The sequence below is a fragment of the Conger conger genome, chromosome 7 (assembly GCF_963514075.1).
Source record: "Conger conger chromosome 7, fConCon1.1, whole genome shotgun sequence".
NCBI classification, from domain to species: domain Eukaryota; kingdom Metazoa; phylum Chordata; class Actinopteri; order Anguilliformes; family Congridae; genus Conger; species Conger conger.
This window is the reverse complement of record NC_083766.1, coordinates 9,530,060-9,545,307: the sequence shown is the minus strand read 5'-3', so window position 1 is coordinate 9,545,307 and position 15,248 is coordinate 9,530,060. Positions and strand designations below refer to the sequence as shown.

Below are 15,248 nucleotides of genomic sequence, written 5' to 3'. Positions count from 1 at the left end.
CATGTAAAAGTGCATTTTATATCAAATACATTCTCGTAAATGTACTACATACTTGTTGAGATCTCACCTTGAATATTTACTTGCTATTAGGTGATATTTTATATCAAATACATTCTCGTAAATGTACTACATACTTGTTGAGATCTCACCTTGAATATTTACTTGCTATTAGGTGATAAAATAAGTAAAAAATAAATATGTTTTCCCAAATGACATTTGTGACTGATGTCATCATATGATTCTATATTAAAATATATAAATTACATTGGCTAAAAATAGGTTCTTTTAGAATGAACTCAATATAATTCTAATGAAAACTGCGTTTATTTTTTTATAAACTGGAATCCGTTATTTGTCACTGATCCATACTTTGTAACAGTGCAATGCTGAAAACCATGCTGACCACATCCCCCAATTTGTACCGTTGTTTGTGTTTGGAGTAATTGTGTTTTATAAAAACACAATTTTAATTTAAAAAAGGACATAAGGACTTCAGGATGTTAAGGACATAATGATTTTTGAAATATCAATCCCAGTGACACAACTGGCAGCCATTTTGAGGACACATCTAACAGCCCTAGAAACCTAGTAATGTTTTCAGTTTCTGAAACCAGCCTGGGTTCTTACAGCCATTTACTGGAGAAGCTGCAGAATTTATAGCTTATTTAAAAAGGCACTTACATTAATTTCAAATTACAGTTGACTTTCAACATTTCAAGCTTTCAATATCGGTCTCACACATCCCATTTACAATGCACACATTAGCATTGGGCTCGAATTTGGGCCCTTGTGAAATCATCTGCTCCTGGCTCCCAGCCATCATTCTGACATGGGGGAAGAACACTGGAGGTAAACCAAAGCTACGTGTCTCCGTTTTGACGGACAGAGATCTTCACCCTTGAGCGCCTGAGACTAAATTAGCCGGCGCTCGTATAAACATGCGATCCCCTCTCACCTCCCCGGCTTCAGCCGTGTGTAAACAGCGAAGGGTGCAATCGCACACAGGCCTCCACACCTACTCCACCCACACCGAGGAGGTCGCCCTGTCGCACCAGGAACACCCCTCACTCCCGACTTTTATCAAACACAAAACAAGACTGCGTGGAACCGATTAAGACCCAAAAGTCAGTATCACCCTCCGATGAATGAAGGAAGAACCTGACTAAAGACAGTCGACACCCATAGTATGTGACATGCACATACCTCTGAACAAGCTGGGACTTTGTTGCTGTAGATTAGAACAGCGCAACTGCATTTAGATAGCGCCTTTTATCCCGTTTAAAGGATTTCAAAGCTGTTTACAATTGGGAAGGTGACTCACTTCAACCACCACCAGTTTATAGCATCTGCCTGATGCATGGCAGCCATTTTGTGGGAGGATGGTAATCACACCACAGCTGAGGAAAGACTTTATTTACCCAGTGAAACTGAGGACTGAATAGATGGACAGATTAGCAGATTCATTTTGAAAGTTTTAGCTGTTTTTCACAAGTACAATCACTGCGATCGTCATTGGTTTCTAAAAGTTGCCAAGTCCAGAACCAATCAGGAAATAAAAAGTGTACATACCAGCTGCATTTACTGCGGTCGTACTCGTAAACATCACAGGCTTCATGGAAATGGTAAATGGTAAATGTCTGCGTTTATACAGCGCCTTTATCCAAAGCACTGTACAATTGATGCTTCTCATTCATCAATTCACACACACACTCACACACCAACGGCGATTGGTTGCCATGCAAGGCACCAGCCAGCTCGTCTGGAGCAATTGGGGGCTAGATGTTTTGCTGAGCCAATGTCATCATTTCACAAATGACCTAGCTGTTTAAATATGTATAACATGATATTTACAAGTTGTCCTTGAGATGTACATCAAATAAAGGTATTCATAATAAGAACTTTTAGAGACCTTTCCGCATGCTTGCAGTGTGGGCATAGGGTGCTGCTTGCCTTACTTTTCCCAGAGTAACAGAGGTGTAACAACATGTCTAAATATCCAAATGGGAGAAAAATAAAAAAATTGAGGTTCGGAAAGAAAAAGTCTTCCCAGCATTTAGTTTCAATCATCTGTATTTACTAATTAGTAAAGTTCTTCAGTGCGGAGAGAGAACTAAGGCATGACAAGACTTTCTCACCCCCAAACTTAACCACCTCTGAAAAATAGTTTGGAAAAGAGAGGTCACCGATATCAATGTTTATAATAATTGTTGCAATAAATATCTAATTATTTGAGTGGCTTCAGGGATTTATTTATTTCACTGTAGAAAATGAGTGTCAGCATCTGGACCCAATATCACACATAAACTAAGCACAATAGGCTTTGTAACATATTCACAGATTCATTGGTTTTATCTCAAACACATTTTTCATTGGTTTCAAAGATTGGCAAAGATCTTATGGTTTTATGTAAATATATATTTTTTTAATTATACAACATACACAACTCAAAGTTAAGGACATATTGAACACTGGAGACATATAAATTAACAGATTTTTGATTGGGCTGTAATGTAGTCTGTTATTACCTAAAGGCTTTAGCTGCATTAACACATATCTACTGCAACTTTATACAACATAAGCATTGATTTCAGATCACTTTATAGACTGACGCTTGCATTTCCTTTACCTCTTCCAGTACTCTGCCCTTACATGTACTTACAAGTTGCATGTAATGAAGCCACTTCTGAAATGATTCTCGCTGCAGGAGTAAATGGATGATGTTCTTAACACCCTTCCAAAACCCTTCCTTTTCACACGTATAAAGCAACAAAACTGATCTGGAAAATGAGGCTCTTACTGCAGGGATCAGCAACTCACGGTCCTCGAGGGCTGAGAACTGCAGGCTTTCCACCTTTCCTTTACCAGGTGTGAAGACAGTCTGGCCAGTCACTAATCACTAATTATCAGCCAAGCATGTGGCAGCAACTAAATGCATAAACGCATGGATACGTGGTCAAGAGCTGTTGTTCAGACCAAATGTCAGAATGAGGAAGAAACGTGATCTAAGTGGCTTTGACCTTGGGATGATTGTTGGTGCCAGACAGGGTGGTTTGAGTATCTCAGAAACTGCTGATCTCCTGGGATTTTCACGCACAACAGTCTCTAGAGTTTGTCGAGAATGGTTTGAAAAACAAAAACACAAGGTAGGTGAAGTCCATGGATTCAACACAAACACAAGGTAGGTTAAGTCCATGGATTCAACACAAACACAAGGTAGGTTAAGTCCATGGATTCAACACAAACACACGGTAGATTAAGTCCATGGATTCAACACAAACACAAGGTAGGTTAAGTCCATGGACTCAACACAAACACAAGGTAGGTTAAGTCCATGGACTCAACACAAACACAAGGCATGTTGGGTCCATGGATTCAACACAAACACAAGGCAGGTTGGGTCCATGGATTCATGCTGTTGGCGCCAAATTCTGACCCGACAATCTGTATGCCTCAACAGAAATTGAGATTCCTCAGACCAGGCTAAGTTTTTCTAGTTTTGAACTGCCCAGTTTTGGTGAGCCTGTGTTCTTGGCTGATGTAGTTTTCTGCTGTTGTAGCCCATCCATCTCAAAGTTCGATGTGTTGTGCATTCTGAGATGCTTTTCTGCTCACCACAATTGTACGGGGTGGCTATCTGAATTACCGTAGCCTGTCAGCTTGAACCAGTCTGGCCATTCTCCATTGGCCTCTCTCATCAACAAGGCATTTTCTTCCACAGAACTGCCGCTCACTGGATGTTTTTTGTTTTTCACACCATTCTGAGTAAACTCTAAAGTTGTGCGTGAAACTTTCAGGCGATCAGCAGTTAAAGAAATAGTCAAACTGGCCCGTCTGGCACCAACAATCATGCCAGGGTCGAAATCACTTAGATCACAATTTTTCCCCATTCCGATGGTTGATGTGAACATGAACTGAAGCTACTGATTTTATGCATTACAGTGCTGCCACATGATTGGCTGATTAGATAATTGCATGAATAAGTAGGTGTACAGGTGTTCCTAATAAAGTGCTTATTAAGTCTACATTTATTTTACCAAAAGAAGAATAAAAACTAATACTGCAAAATTGTCATCTTTGCTTTGAAAATACATCTAAGTTTACAGGGCATTTCTGGACACTGGAGCCTTTACAGTGATTCCCCCACTTCCACCCCATATAAGGAGTGTTAGAGGGAGGGGCTTGTTAATGTTTAACAAGTATGTTTATATTGTTAATGTTTATATTTTTTATTTTTCATCTTCGTGAATATGAATTTTAGCTTAAAGATGACATTTGTAACAACTTCTTATCAAACAATAAACACATACACAGACTGAATAAATACAGCAATACATAAATAATTCTAAACCTGCCAAAAACTATTGGGAGTTGTAGGCTTTTGGTTTGTTTATTTTTAGTTTAAATGTATTTATTTGACAATAAAAGTAACAAGATTACATCTTAGCTTCAATGTCAAAGATAGCACAAAAAGCCACAAACTTATTTCCAATGTTGTCAGGTCTGCACATGCATATACACTCAGTGAGCACTTTATTAGGTATTTTAGACTTATTTTGTTTTACTTCTGCTGCTATAGCCTATCCACTCAGAGTTATGATGCGTTGTGCGTTCAGAGATGCTCTTCTGCATACCACTGTTGTAATGTGTGGTTATTTGCATTACTGTCACCTTCCTGTCAGCTTTGACCAGTCTGGCCATTCTCCTCAGACATCTCATTAACAAGGCGTTTTTTTTCTGCAGAACTGCTGCTCACCGGATTTTTTTTATTTTAATTTTCTTTGCACCATTCTTTGCAAACTCTAGAGACTAATGTTTGTGAAAATCCCAGGAGATCAGCCGTTTCTGAGATACTCATACCTCAACGGTCAATGTCACTTTTTTCCCCCCATTCTGATGGTTGATATGAACATTAACTGAAGCTCCTGACCCGTATCTACATGATTGTATGCATTGCACTGCTGCGACACAATTGGCTGATTAGATAAATGCATGAATAAGTAGGTGTAATTAAGTAAAAATGTTCCTAATAAAGTGCTCGCTGAGTGTACAATACTGTTCAAAAGTCTTAGGCACGTGTAAAAAATTATCTGTAAAGCGACAAGGATTTCGAAATAATGTAAATGTAAAGTTTATAAATATTGCCTTTAAAACTGCCTCAGTTTTCTTAGGTACACTGTCCTGCAGTTTTATAAAACAAATCGACGGCTAGGTTGTTCCAAATATATCGGAGAACTTGCCACAGTTCTTCTGCAGAGTTTGGCTGTCTCCAGGTAGCTCCAGAAAGCTGTTACGATATTTCTTTATCAGAAAACGGGCAATATATTACTTAATTTGTTACTTCACTTCATTTAAAGTAAAGTTACTGCAAGAAAACTGCAAGTAACATTTAATTATTTTTAAAAATAATTGTTTGGAAAGCTCAACTTGCTCTTCAACTGACACACTAATAAAACATAAAACAATAAACACCAAAGACCAACTTTATATGAAAAACATCGAAGACGTTTGCACAGTACTGTCCATTCCCACGCTGTTTGCATTAATGCCACAGGCAGGGGAGCTTCCTCGTCACCGCGAGTCTGAGAACACTTCAATGAGTGAAAGGGTCTCACCAGCTGATAATACCGTCAAGAGCGTGTCAGTGGACACCTCCAGACGCTACGGAACCTGTAGATCATATCATCCTATTTCCTACGTCAAGCAAAGTTCATGTTTATCTGACATTTTCAAACCAGCTTGAACTTGCTCAGTGTCACTTCACGAGACAGCACCGTGTTGCCATTGTGGGAAATATTTACTCGCACAGTGGAACGGCCATAGGTACATTTTGAGCATGTGTGTGGGGCATAACAACTGCCTTCATTTAATAGAACACATTAAAACTGAAACAAAATGTGAATTTAATTTTGAAGAAAGACAGAAAGGAAAATGAAAGCAGACCACAAGATAACTGACAGTTTACGAGAGCAGTCTTGATAGGATAATGCCTTTCGCCGAAATGGAAACGTGCACCGGTGGCACACACTGACCGTGAAGTCAGCAGCAACACGTGCTAAATAGGAGGAGGCCAGTGACATCACTTCCACTAATAGCCAAACAAGGCACACAAACATTCTGACACAAGTCACTCACACCAGGGATAAAATGTTGATCAGGTGATCCCCAACTTGCCGGAAAAAGCCATTGCACTGGCTTTGCCCTGGAGTGCACACGGAATGTACAAACTATTTATTATTTGTATATGCCTTGCTCAGCAATTTGAACCAATATGAGGTTAGTGCCAAAATTCTGGCACTAACCCAGATCCATTACATTTTGTACCATGCCTGAATGACCAAACAACAGCATAATGCTTAGTATGTCTGAGAAAGGGAATGATATTCACTCTACCCCTACATATTCTCTCCCTACTGCCAATTAGTATAGACATTTCTCTACTGAAATGTTTTCAACTCATCCGTCATTTGTGTGAAATAACATCATATAGAAAGAGAAACGGATAATACCTGCTGTCAAATATGGAGGTGGGTCATTGATGTTTTGCTAGTGGTCCAGGGGCACTATTTAAGATTAATGATGCAATTAATTCAATAAAGTACCAGGAACTTTTTCCAGAAAATCTGGTCATCTCTGCTAGGTCTCCTGAGGCTCCAGCAGGACAATGACTCCAAAACATACATTAAAATCCGCACAGAAATGATTTAGTGAAAACTATATCCATGTTCTGCAATGGCCATCTCAGTCTCCAGACTGTAATTCTCATCAAAAACCTGTGGCCTGAACTATAGAGGGGAGTCCATAAGCGCAAAACCAACTACATCAATGATTCTGAGAAGTCCTGCATGGAGGAACGGTCAAAAATCCCCCCCAAATGTGTCCTCTAACCTTTAACAAATGAATTTGAAAAATGTAAGACTTTGGTTGATTCAATTGAATCATAAGTAAAGCACACTACCTTACACAAAAATAAAGCTTATGTTTATTTTTGTGTAAGGTACTATTATTAAACTATTTACTATGAAACTATTATTTTTAGTTTTAGAATTTTGTTGTGCATATTTCCAAAGGGTGCCAATAATTCTGGAACCCACTATATAGGCTATATAGAAATATGGAAATGACATGTTTAAATTATTGAATAAATAGAAATGGGAATAGACTCGGAATTAAACCGTTCGCGTCGCTATCGCTGAAAAAAATAATTTAGCAAACAAATGGAACCATGGAATGAATTTGTTTGCTGAGTTCTTTTTTTACCGATAGCAATGCGAACTGTTTAATTCCCTGAACATAGGCAACATTCCCATTTCTATTTATTCAATTTCAATTCTTTACGCTTGTCATAATTTAAACATGTTCGTCTTAATAGTATTTAGGCCTACTATATGTAGCCTATGGAAGTAAATGTTGACTAAAAAATGATCCTTACTAAACTTTATTCGAACTTTTCGGCCACAAATAGCTAAAGGCCTAAGACATGTTTTATGAAGTCTGTTGATGTCCCAAACTCAATGAACAACAATTACAATTGTTCATTCATTTGTTTTAAGATAACAAATATGTTCTTCTATAAAATTAACTAGAAACCAAAAGCTGTTTAAAATAATAGTATTGAAATGATACAACATTAGATGATTCTCATTGAAAAACGATGTTATCTGCGATAAGAAGAAGAGCTTTAAGAAACCTGCTTTCTAAATGTGAAATTGAATCAGCTAGTATCTATACAGTCTTCCTTAGAAAATTTTTTAAAGTCTATAGACTAGCGACTAATAAGAATAATAATAATACGAATAATAATTTTACTATTCGTAAAAAATACACTACACCATGTTTTTCATCCAAGTAGGGTACCCTGTGGACAACACCCTCCCAAATAACATCTTAAAAACAGTTCCGTTTTTCTGCCCCTGATCGCTGCATCACGTGACGCTGGGAGTGAGGGTTTAAATTCACTTTCAGAAGCCCCGCTCAATTCAACAGCTATAAAAAAAATCAAGCATTTAATAGCAGCAACTTATATACCACGGTAAGGTAGTATCTCCTGTTGGAGGGCCCCCAAGATAGACATGTAGCTATATTTAGGGGGATAGTGTGCACACGTTAGGATAGCTATTGCAACAAGACTACTGGACTTCAACATAGGAGGTAAGGGCAAGATATTTTAATCACGTGTAATAATGTGGTATATTACTTTTATATATGTGATATTTTTTGACTTTACTTCGTAAAGGCAATGCGTAATGATATATTTAACAAAAAATAACAGTGGTATCTCAAACCCGGGTTTAATTGAGTTATGATAACTGCATTTATTACAGAGATTAAGTTTTGTCTGCTGGTGCGCATGAATAGGTTTGCTTGAATCTGAGTGTGGTTCAACCCCGGAATTCATTTTTAATAACGCAGATATGATAAGATAGACTTCTGAGTCTATTTAGACGTGTTTGTGTTGTTTTACTACTTTTACTTGGACTTGTAAAGTCTACATTTTGGACTATATCATATAAAGAATTTAGAATTCTGTCTACTTATTGTCAGAACAGCAGTTACTTGGCTTTGGGCGTAATCAAAATCTTCACTAATTGTATTATGTGTCTTGTCTATACTTTATATCATCGTGTCATATTGATTTTACTATCTAGTGCATTTTCTGGTGATTAATTTTTATATTGGTGATTTATATTTAAATATAAAAAGTTACAAGCTACCACTAGCTAAATATAGGCCTTTTAATTTCCACACTGCTATATAAAATGCACGAAAGACAACCACGATACTATTTAACAAAGAGCAAACTTTATGCAATAGGTAACACAAGTTCCACTTACTACAGGTTGAATAATGAAAATCGTTTATCTTTTTAACTCCAAGGATTTTGGACATTTTGTTTTTTCCGATTTTACAAAGAATTACACGGGATGAAATTAGAGAAAAAAACTTCAAGATTTAGAAGAAAACTGATTGCACAAATAGAAATACTAGCTAATTCATGACAATCTTCGTCAGTCTATCACACGAATTATTGCATATATTTCCATTTTCAAACAGCTCTGCATCCTAAACGCATCGCAAATTATCCGCATGAATAGACGTTAGAAGAGCAATATGGTGTGAAATATATATACATTGAAAGACAATACTTAATTTATAAAATGTAGGCCTACGTTTGAAAGCAAAACGCAAGTGTGAGAAATAGGCCTAATTTTAGAACTAACATAGCCTAATAACTAAGCCTATGACGCTATAGGCTAGATAAAGGTTGAATCATAAATAAAGCATACTACCACACTGCACTACCTCATTACGGAGCATTGTTTTCCTATGGCTATAAACGCTTTTGGGGCCTGTGTGAAAACTCTTAAATGTTTTCACGTGAAATATGGAAGTGATTTTGGAGTAAATCGGTCGAAGCACAAGGCCGAAAAGACAATAAATCACATGGAAATACTGGAGAGACAGTCAAAAATGGAAATACATCAGCTGGTGAAATATGTCCACAATCCGCCGTTCAAACAATTTTCCGTTATATTTCAACTGACCCGAACTATTTGCGCGATTTGTCTGTCGCAGGATAACGATTACATCAATACCCTCATAAGGGCTACAATAAGCCTGATTGACACACACAAGTGCTCATCCACTCTGCCACGTGGTACAACTCCACCAGGTAGCCTACTCTTGATCGTCAGGATGAGACGTCAAAACCATCATATGATTGACATTTGAAATACGTGTCTCTCAATAGTGTTGTTTGAATGTTTTCTTTCCAAAATTTCCTTTGGGCTGGGGTCCAGCTTCATTTTTTTTGTTGCGCTGAGACATAGATTAAGAGTCATGTTCAACCTATTCTCGCAGGGGTAAATGAATCTGTAAAATAGTGTAGGCCAACCACATGAAATTCACAGAATAGAGTGTCGCCTATATACGTGAAATGTATTGTAAACATATTGTTATGTGACCTAATTTGTCGTAATTAGGCAACTCATTAATAGGCTATTCATTAATAAAAATACAATGAGGAAAATATATGTAAGGACAATATGGAATTGTGAATGATAAAGAAATCGCTACAATTAATCGTCTTTCACAAGAGATAAACATCCGCTGGTGCTGAACAGATTTTCACTGGGAGTAACGTCAGCACTGCTTCGGGAGAAGGAGGGACGACACCAAATAATTCATGCAGGCGTTTTAACAGATCAAAGAGTCGAGCAAACTCTCTTCGTTCCAAGAAAACATCACATCGGGTTCTCTATGTCGCAGCGTGCCGAGGACCAGAATTTCGTTCAGACGCGCCTACTTTGCCACAGTGGGGTTAACACAGAACGTGCGCGCTGAGGGAGATTTTAGGCGTACCGTTATGTTGAAAGGGAGATGAACTGTTTAAGCGATACTAGATGCTGAAAAACACGTCGTTGCTGTAACCACTTCTCAATGGAGAGTAATTTGCTACAGTCTCTTCGCCGTGGAACGCAAACTGTCCTTTGAACTGATATGGAGGATTCCTGTATATATATTTCATGAGGTAAGCTGAAATAACATTGTGAGATGAATCCCATTGGTTTCCTGGCTGGTGTAAGCAACTGATTAACATGGTGGAGACTGTTTTTGGGTCTAATGAAAAAAGGGATTAAAAAAATATAAGAAGAGCAATTTACTAGACTCATTGTGTACTTTATGCAAAACAACTTTGTATTGTGACTCAGATCAGGAGCGCGGCCTCAGATATTGAAGGCAATATTCCAATATAGAAACTGTGAATGACTATTTTAAAACGTTATGAAAAAAGCTCGACATATTCTACCAGATTCGCTTCTCATGTTAATTCCTCTGCTGTTATTTAATCATTAAGAAACATACTCATTAATTTTACGAATAAAATAGGCCTACGTCTGAAAATATAGAGTGATAATATAATCATATCATTATCCAGCAGATAATATTTTTAAATTGTGTATATTTGTTTCACAATTGCATACGTGTTGGTAATATAGCCTAGTAGCTACAGCATGACACATCTGATTAAAACAGAATTGAGCACTTGAATAAGCCTATCAGCTGAAAGCTTCAGTAGGCCGCGTTTTAATTTTATCGTGCATGTTTAGTACCAGTGACAGCACATTTCACTTAACTTTAAACATAGATCTAAATTGCTGAAATTTTAATAGACATATCAACGCATAGCACATATGGTTTACATGCATAGATTGTTTCTGAACTATTTTTTAGTCATTGATTGCAGATTACCTGCTCTGACAATGATTTCCTAAAAACAACCGCTTGTTATAAATTATTACATGTACTTAAAACCGCCCCTACTCCATTGTAAAAGGTGTTTTATCAAATTAGTCATTAATAATCATGTATACTACTTCTGCTAACTTTAACAACAACAACAACAACAATAATAATAGTAATAATAATACGAATAATGTGTACTAATAAGAATGAAAGGAGGAAGAAGAATAACTGAAATGATCAGGAGTACTACTAAATGTTGTTAGTACGATTTACTATTCTGTTGGCTTGCTTACATTTACATTTTTTAATAATTTTATACCTGAGAAATGATTGACTTTAAATTGTTTATTGTTCTGAAAACGTATTTGTACAGGATTGCCCAAAAGGTGCAACTACAACATCGATGGTAAAATAGTTGTATTTCAGCAACACCACCACTGGTCAAAAATGTAATTAAATCATAACATAAACATAGGCCAATCCAAGTGTCACAAATACAAATGAGTCGAAATAACAAAACCGAAGAGCCAAATACGGGAAAAATATGCTTCTACAAAGGCCTGATAAAGCTATTTCTAATTCGGAACGTGTATATTATACATAAACTTAGATTATAAGCAATTACTATGATAAATGTTTCCTTTATCGCTATCATAAATGTTTTTTTCGATGAGTCATTAAACCCTTGCCCCCCCCCTCAAGATGGATAGTACACGATCCCTCCATTTTATGTTCGGTGTATGATGAATTAAAACATTCTCAGATTATGGGCACAGAAGCTCGTTACTTTACATATATACGTTGCATGTAATATAATCATCGATCAAATTTGTTCCATTTTGCTTGCCAGGTTAAAGATAACTGCTGTTCTCCTCTTGTGCTGGTGTAAGTGTAAAGCGTTTGAAAGTAATAGCATACGTTGTTATTCATTTTACTGTGATACATTCAAATATACAGGAGATTACATTCCACCATTACACCTTACAGAACTTCAATTTTCACTATTCCACTGCCTTAATGAAACAAGTGTGAGCAGAGCAGAAGAAGGCCTTTACACACTCAGGAATTATGTTTAGTTACAATGAAATAATTAATCATTCCATTATAAATATAAGACACTTTTTCTGCAATGAGATAATGCACAATTACTAAACAAAAAAAGATTACAACCTTTTTTTGGCAAAGGGACTTAAAATCGGCGGTGCTGTCGCAGTTCCATGGACCACAGATTACACGCAGATTTTCACCGCCAGATCTGCCCAAAACGTCACACCCATCGATTGAAGCCTCTTGTTATTGCCTAAAATAAAGCAATATGCATTGGCTTAATGAACATATTATAAATGTGAAATTCAGTAAAAGCGACATACTGCCAATAATGTTTGTATTTATTTAATAGAAAGGGGGATGCATCTTTCACTATTTTGGAGTATGGGGCACTCAAAATGACTTCATAAACGCAATGTGCACTCAAACCATATCTGCTGTGAATAGTTTAACGGATTATCTCTGGAGTGACACCGATGTAAACACAGTGCTTGCTCGCAGTTCTTAGCTAAACAGAGCAAGTGATAGAGTAAGTGGTACATTTTCGACTCTAAAGGTCCGTGCGTGATTTTGTGCGGCATTACTGTGTCGGTCCTTATCTTTATTAGATTTTGCAATGTCTGCACGAGTTTACGAAACGTTCAATTATCGCCTTTTGATCTTAAGTGTACGCAGTCACGAATTTATGTTTCTTCCTTGCATAAACGTGAAATGAGTTTGACACAGATTTAACAGGACTGTAGTGGAATTAGATGTCCGACTTGTCTCCTCTTTCCTTCGGCATGACCATTTACTGAAATGTTTGCATCTGTGCAATGGAGAACCATGGGAAAGTGTCTCAGCCAGATCCAATCGCTTGAATATGTACCGTTAAGCCTCGTGACACGAAACTAGGACACCATAATATTAGAAGCATAAATATTTAATAAAAAGGTCTTCAGAAAAAATGAGTGTTTGAGTGCGATATCGGGGCACTCGTGGGCGGCTCACTCTAAACATTTACTCTGCAGTTTACTCCCCAGATAATGCAGAATACGTGCATACCAAGGGGCCAATGAAAGAGCCAAAATGAGTGATGCTGCGTATGACACGGCCTGCGCTTACGTGTGCGTCTGCCGCTATTGGTTTGGCCTGAATTTGCCGTTCACCACAAGGCAGAGGTCCAGTCTCATCACTATGTTCTACACGATATTTGTGATACTTTCTGTCAACACATGCTAATTCGGAGCGTGGCTAATTTTATTCTCGCTGATAGTTGTGTAGGGATGCAGTTTTGGCTCGTGAATACTGCATATCACATGGCTGTGTTTTTTAAATAGAAGCATTGGTCTTCAATTTATAAAAGTGATAGCAGGCACATGCAATGTGTTAGAGCAGAAACCTTCGTCCTAATATTTATTTTCAGTTTAGCATTATCTTGAGAATAATGTGTATGTTTTTTTAATGTTCGAGCAAACAGTAACTATTCATTTAAATAGCGAGACAGAGACCAGCTTTCAAGTTTGGAGACAGAGGTCACACAGGCTCCTGAAAACATTAAAATAAAATAAAATCAGCTGATTAAAAATCATTCGCGCATTGCCAGTCAGCAAAAAATAGAAGTATGGAAAACTTAGTGTCCTTATTATAAAAACCAGGTAATCTTTTATTATAAATACTGTTTATGCTCAAAAACAGAAATATAAGACATGATCAGCAACTCAATAATGTAAAGATTAAATTGCATACAGTTCAGTCAAGAATAAAAAAAACAACAGTCAGTTGTTCAAATTAGTACTCATTTGGCTCCTTTGGAAAATGGTCATATTTCCCCAACCCAATGGGACTGATGATTTCTGTAACAAGATGGCTGTTGGTAACTCAATACAACTAGACATTTTAAGGTCAAAAGTACTACCTCTAGACAACAAAGATGAAAACAAGACAAACAAAAAAATAGAAAAAACCCAGTCCAATGAATTATGCGACATGCCTCAAAACACACAGCATTCCACAAAAATCACCAAAAAAATGGCGGCAGTGGACACAATTAAATACATCAGAATAATACATCCTTGAGCTCTGTTAGTGGCGAGACCCAGCCCTGACCTAAGCCCTTGTCCTCAGGAGATGCTACAGGAGAAGGTCTCGGCTGGGACAGATGAAGGCGTGACCGTGGACCCTCCGGCCGGACCTCCAGAGCCCGTCCCCAAGACCTCTCATCTGGGGCCGGCTGCGTCGGCCACCACGCCACTCAGCAATGAGCCTGATCAGGTACGAGGCCTGCCCTGCCCTGCCCTGCCCTGACTACACTCAGTGTGCTTTGACCTTCACTTTACAGTGATGGCATTTGGCAGACACTCTTATCCAGAGCGACGTACAGTTGATTAGTCTAAGCAGGAGACAATCCTCCCATTACATTACATTATTGGCATTTAGCAGATGCTCTTATCCAGAGCGACGTACAGTTGATTAGTCTAAGCAGGAGACAATCCTCCCCTGGAGGAATGCAGGGTTAAGGGCCTTGCTCAAGGGCCCAACGGCTGTGCGGATCTTATTGTGGGATTAGAACCACAGGCCTTGCATGTCCCAGTCATTTACCTTAACCACTACGCTACAGGCCGCCCCCTGGAGCAATGCAGGGTTAAGGGCCTTGCTCAAGGGCCCAACGGCTGTGCAGATGTTATTGTGGCTACACTGGGGATTGAACCACCGGCCTTGTGGGTCCCAGTTATTTACTTTAACCACTACGCTACAGGCCGACCTTTCCAGACCTGAGACTACAGACCTGACACTGCTAACTCAATTACCTACTCTTGCTAGACTGACCACTCGGCATTGTACCAGAGCAGAGTAGGAGAGTTGAGAACTTCATAAGTCACTTATGATCACATATGCACCAAGTGATCCATTTATTAACACCAGCTCATTAATGCAAATATCTAATCAGCCAATCATATGGCAGCAACTCATAATAG

At 38.0% G+C, this 15,248-nt stretch overlaps 1 protein-coding gene across 1 annotated transcript in view; it reads left to right on the top strand.

The window, feature by feature from the left end:
- Positions 1–10,465: 10,465 nt before the first annotated feature.
- Positions 10,466–15,248, top strand: part of tbx4 (T-box transcription factor 4) — a 29,926-nt gene continuing 25,143 nt past the window's right edge. Inside the window, exons 1-2 of the mRNA XM_061247990.1 lie at positions 10,466–10,528; positions 14,398–14,544. Of these exons, the coding sequence (XP_061103974.1) occupies positions 14,401–14,544 (144 nt within the window). The 5' untranslated portion in view covers positions 10,466–10,528; positions 14,398–14,400. The remainder of the gene's footprint in view (positions 10,529–14,397; positions 14,545–15,248) is intronic.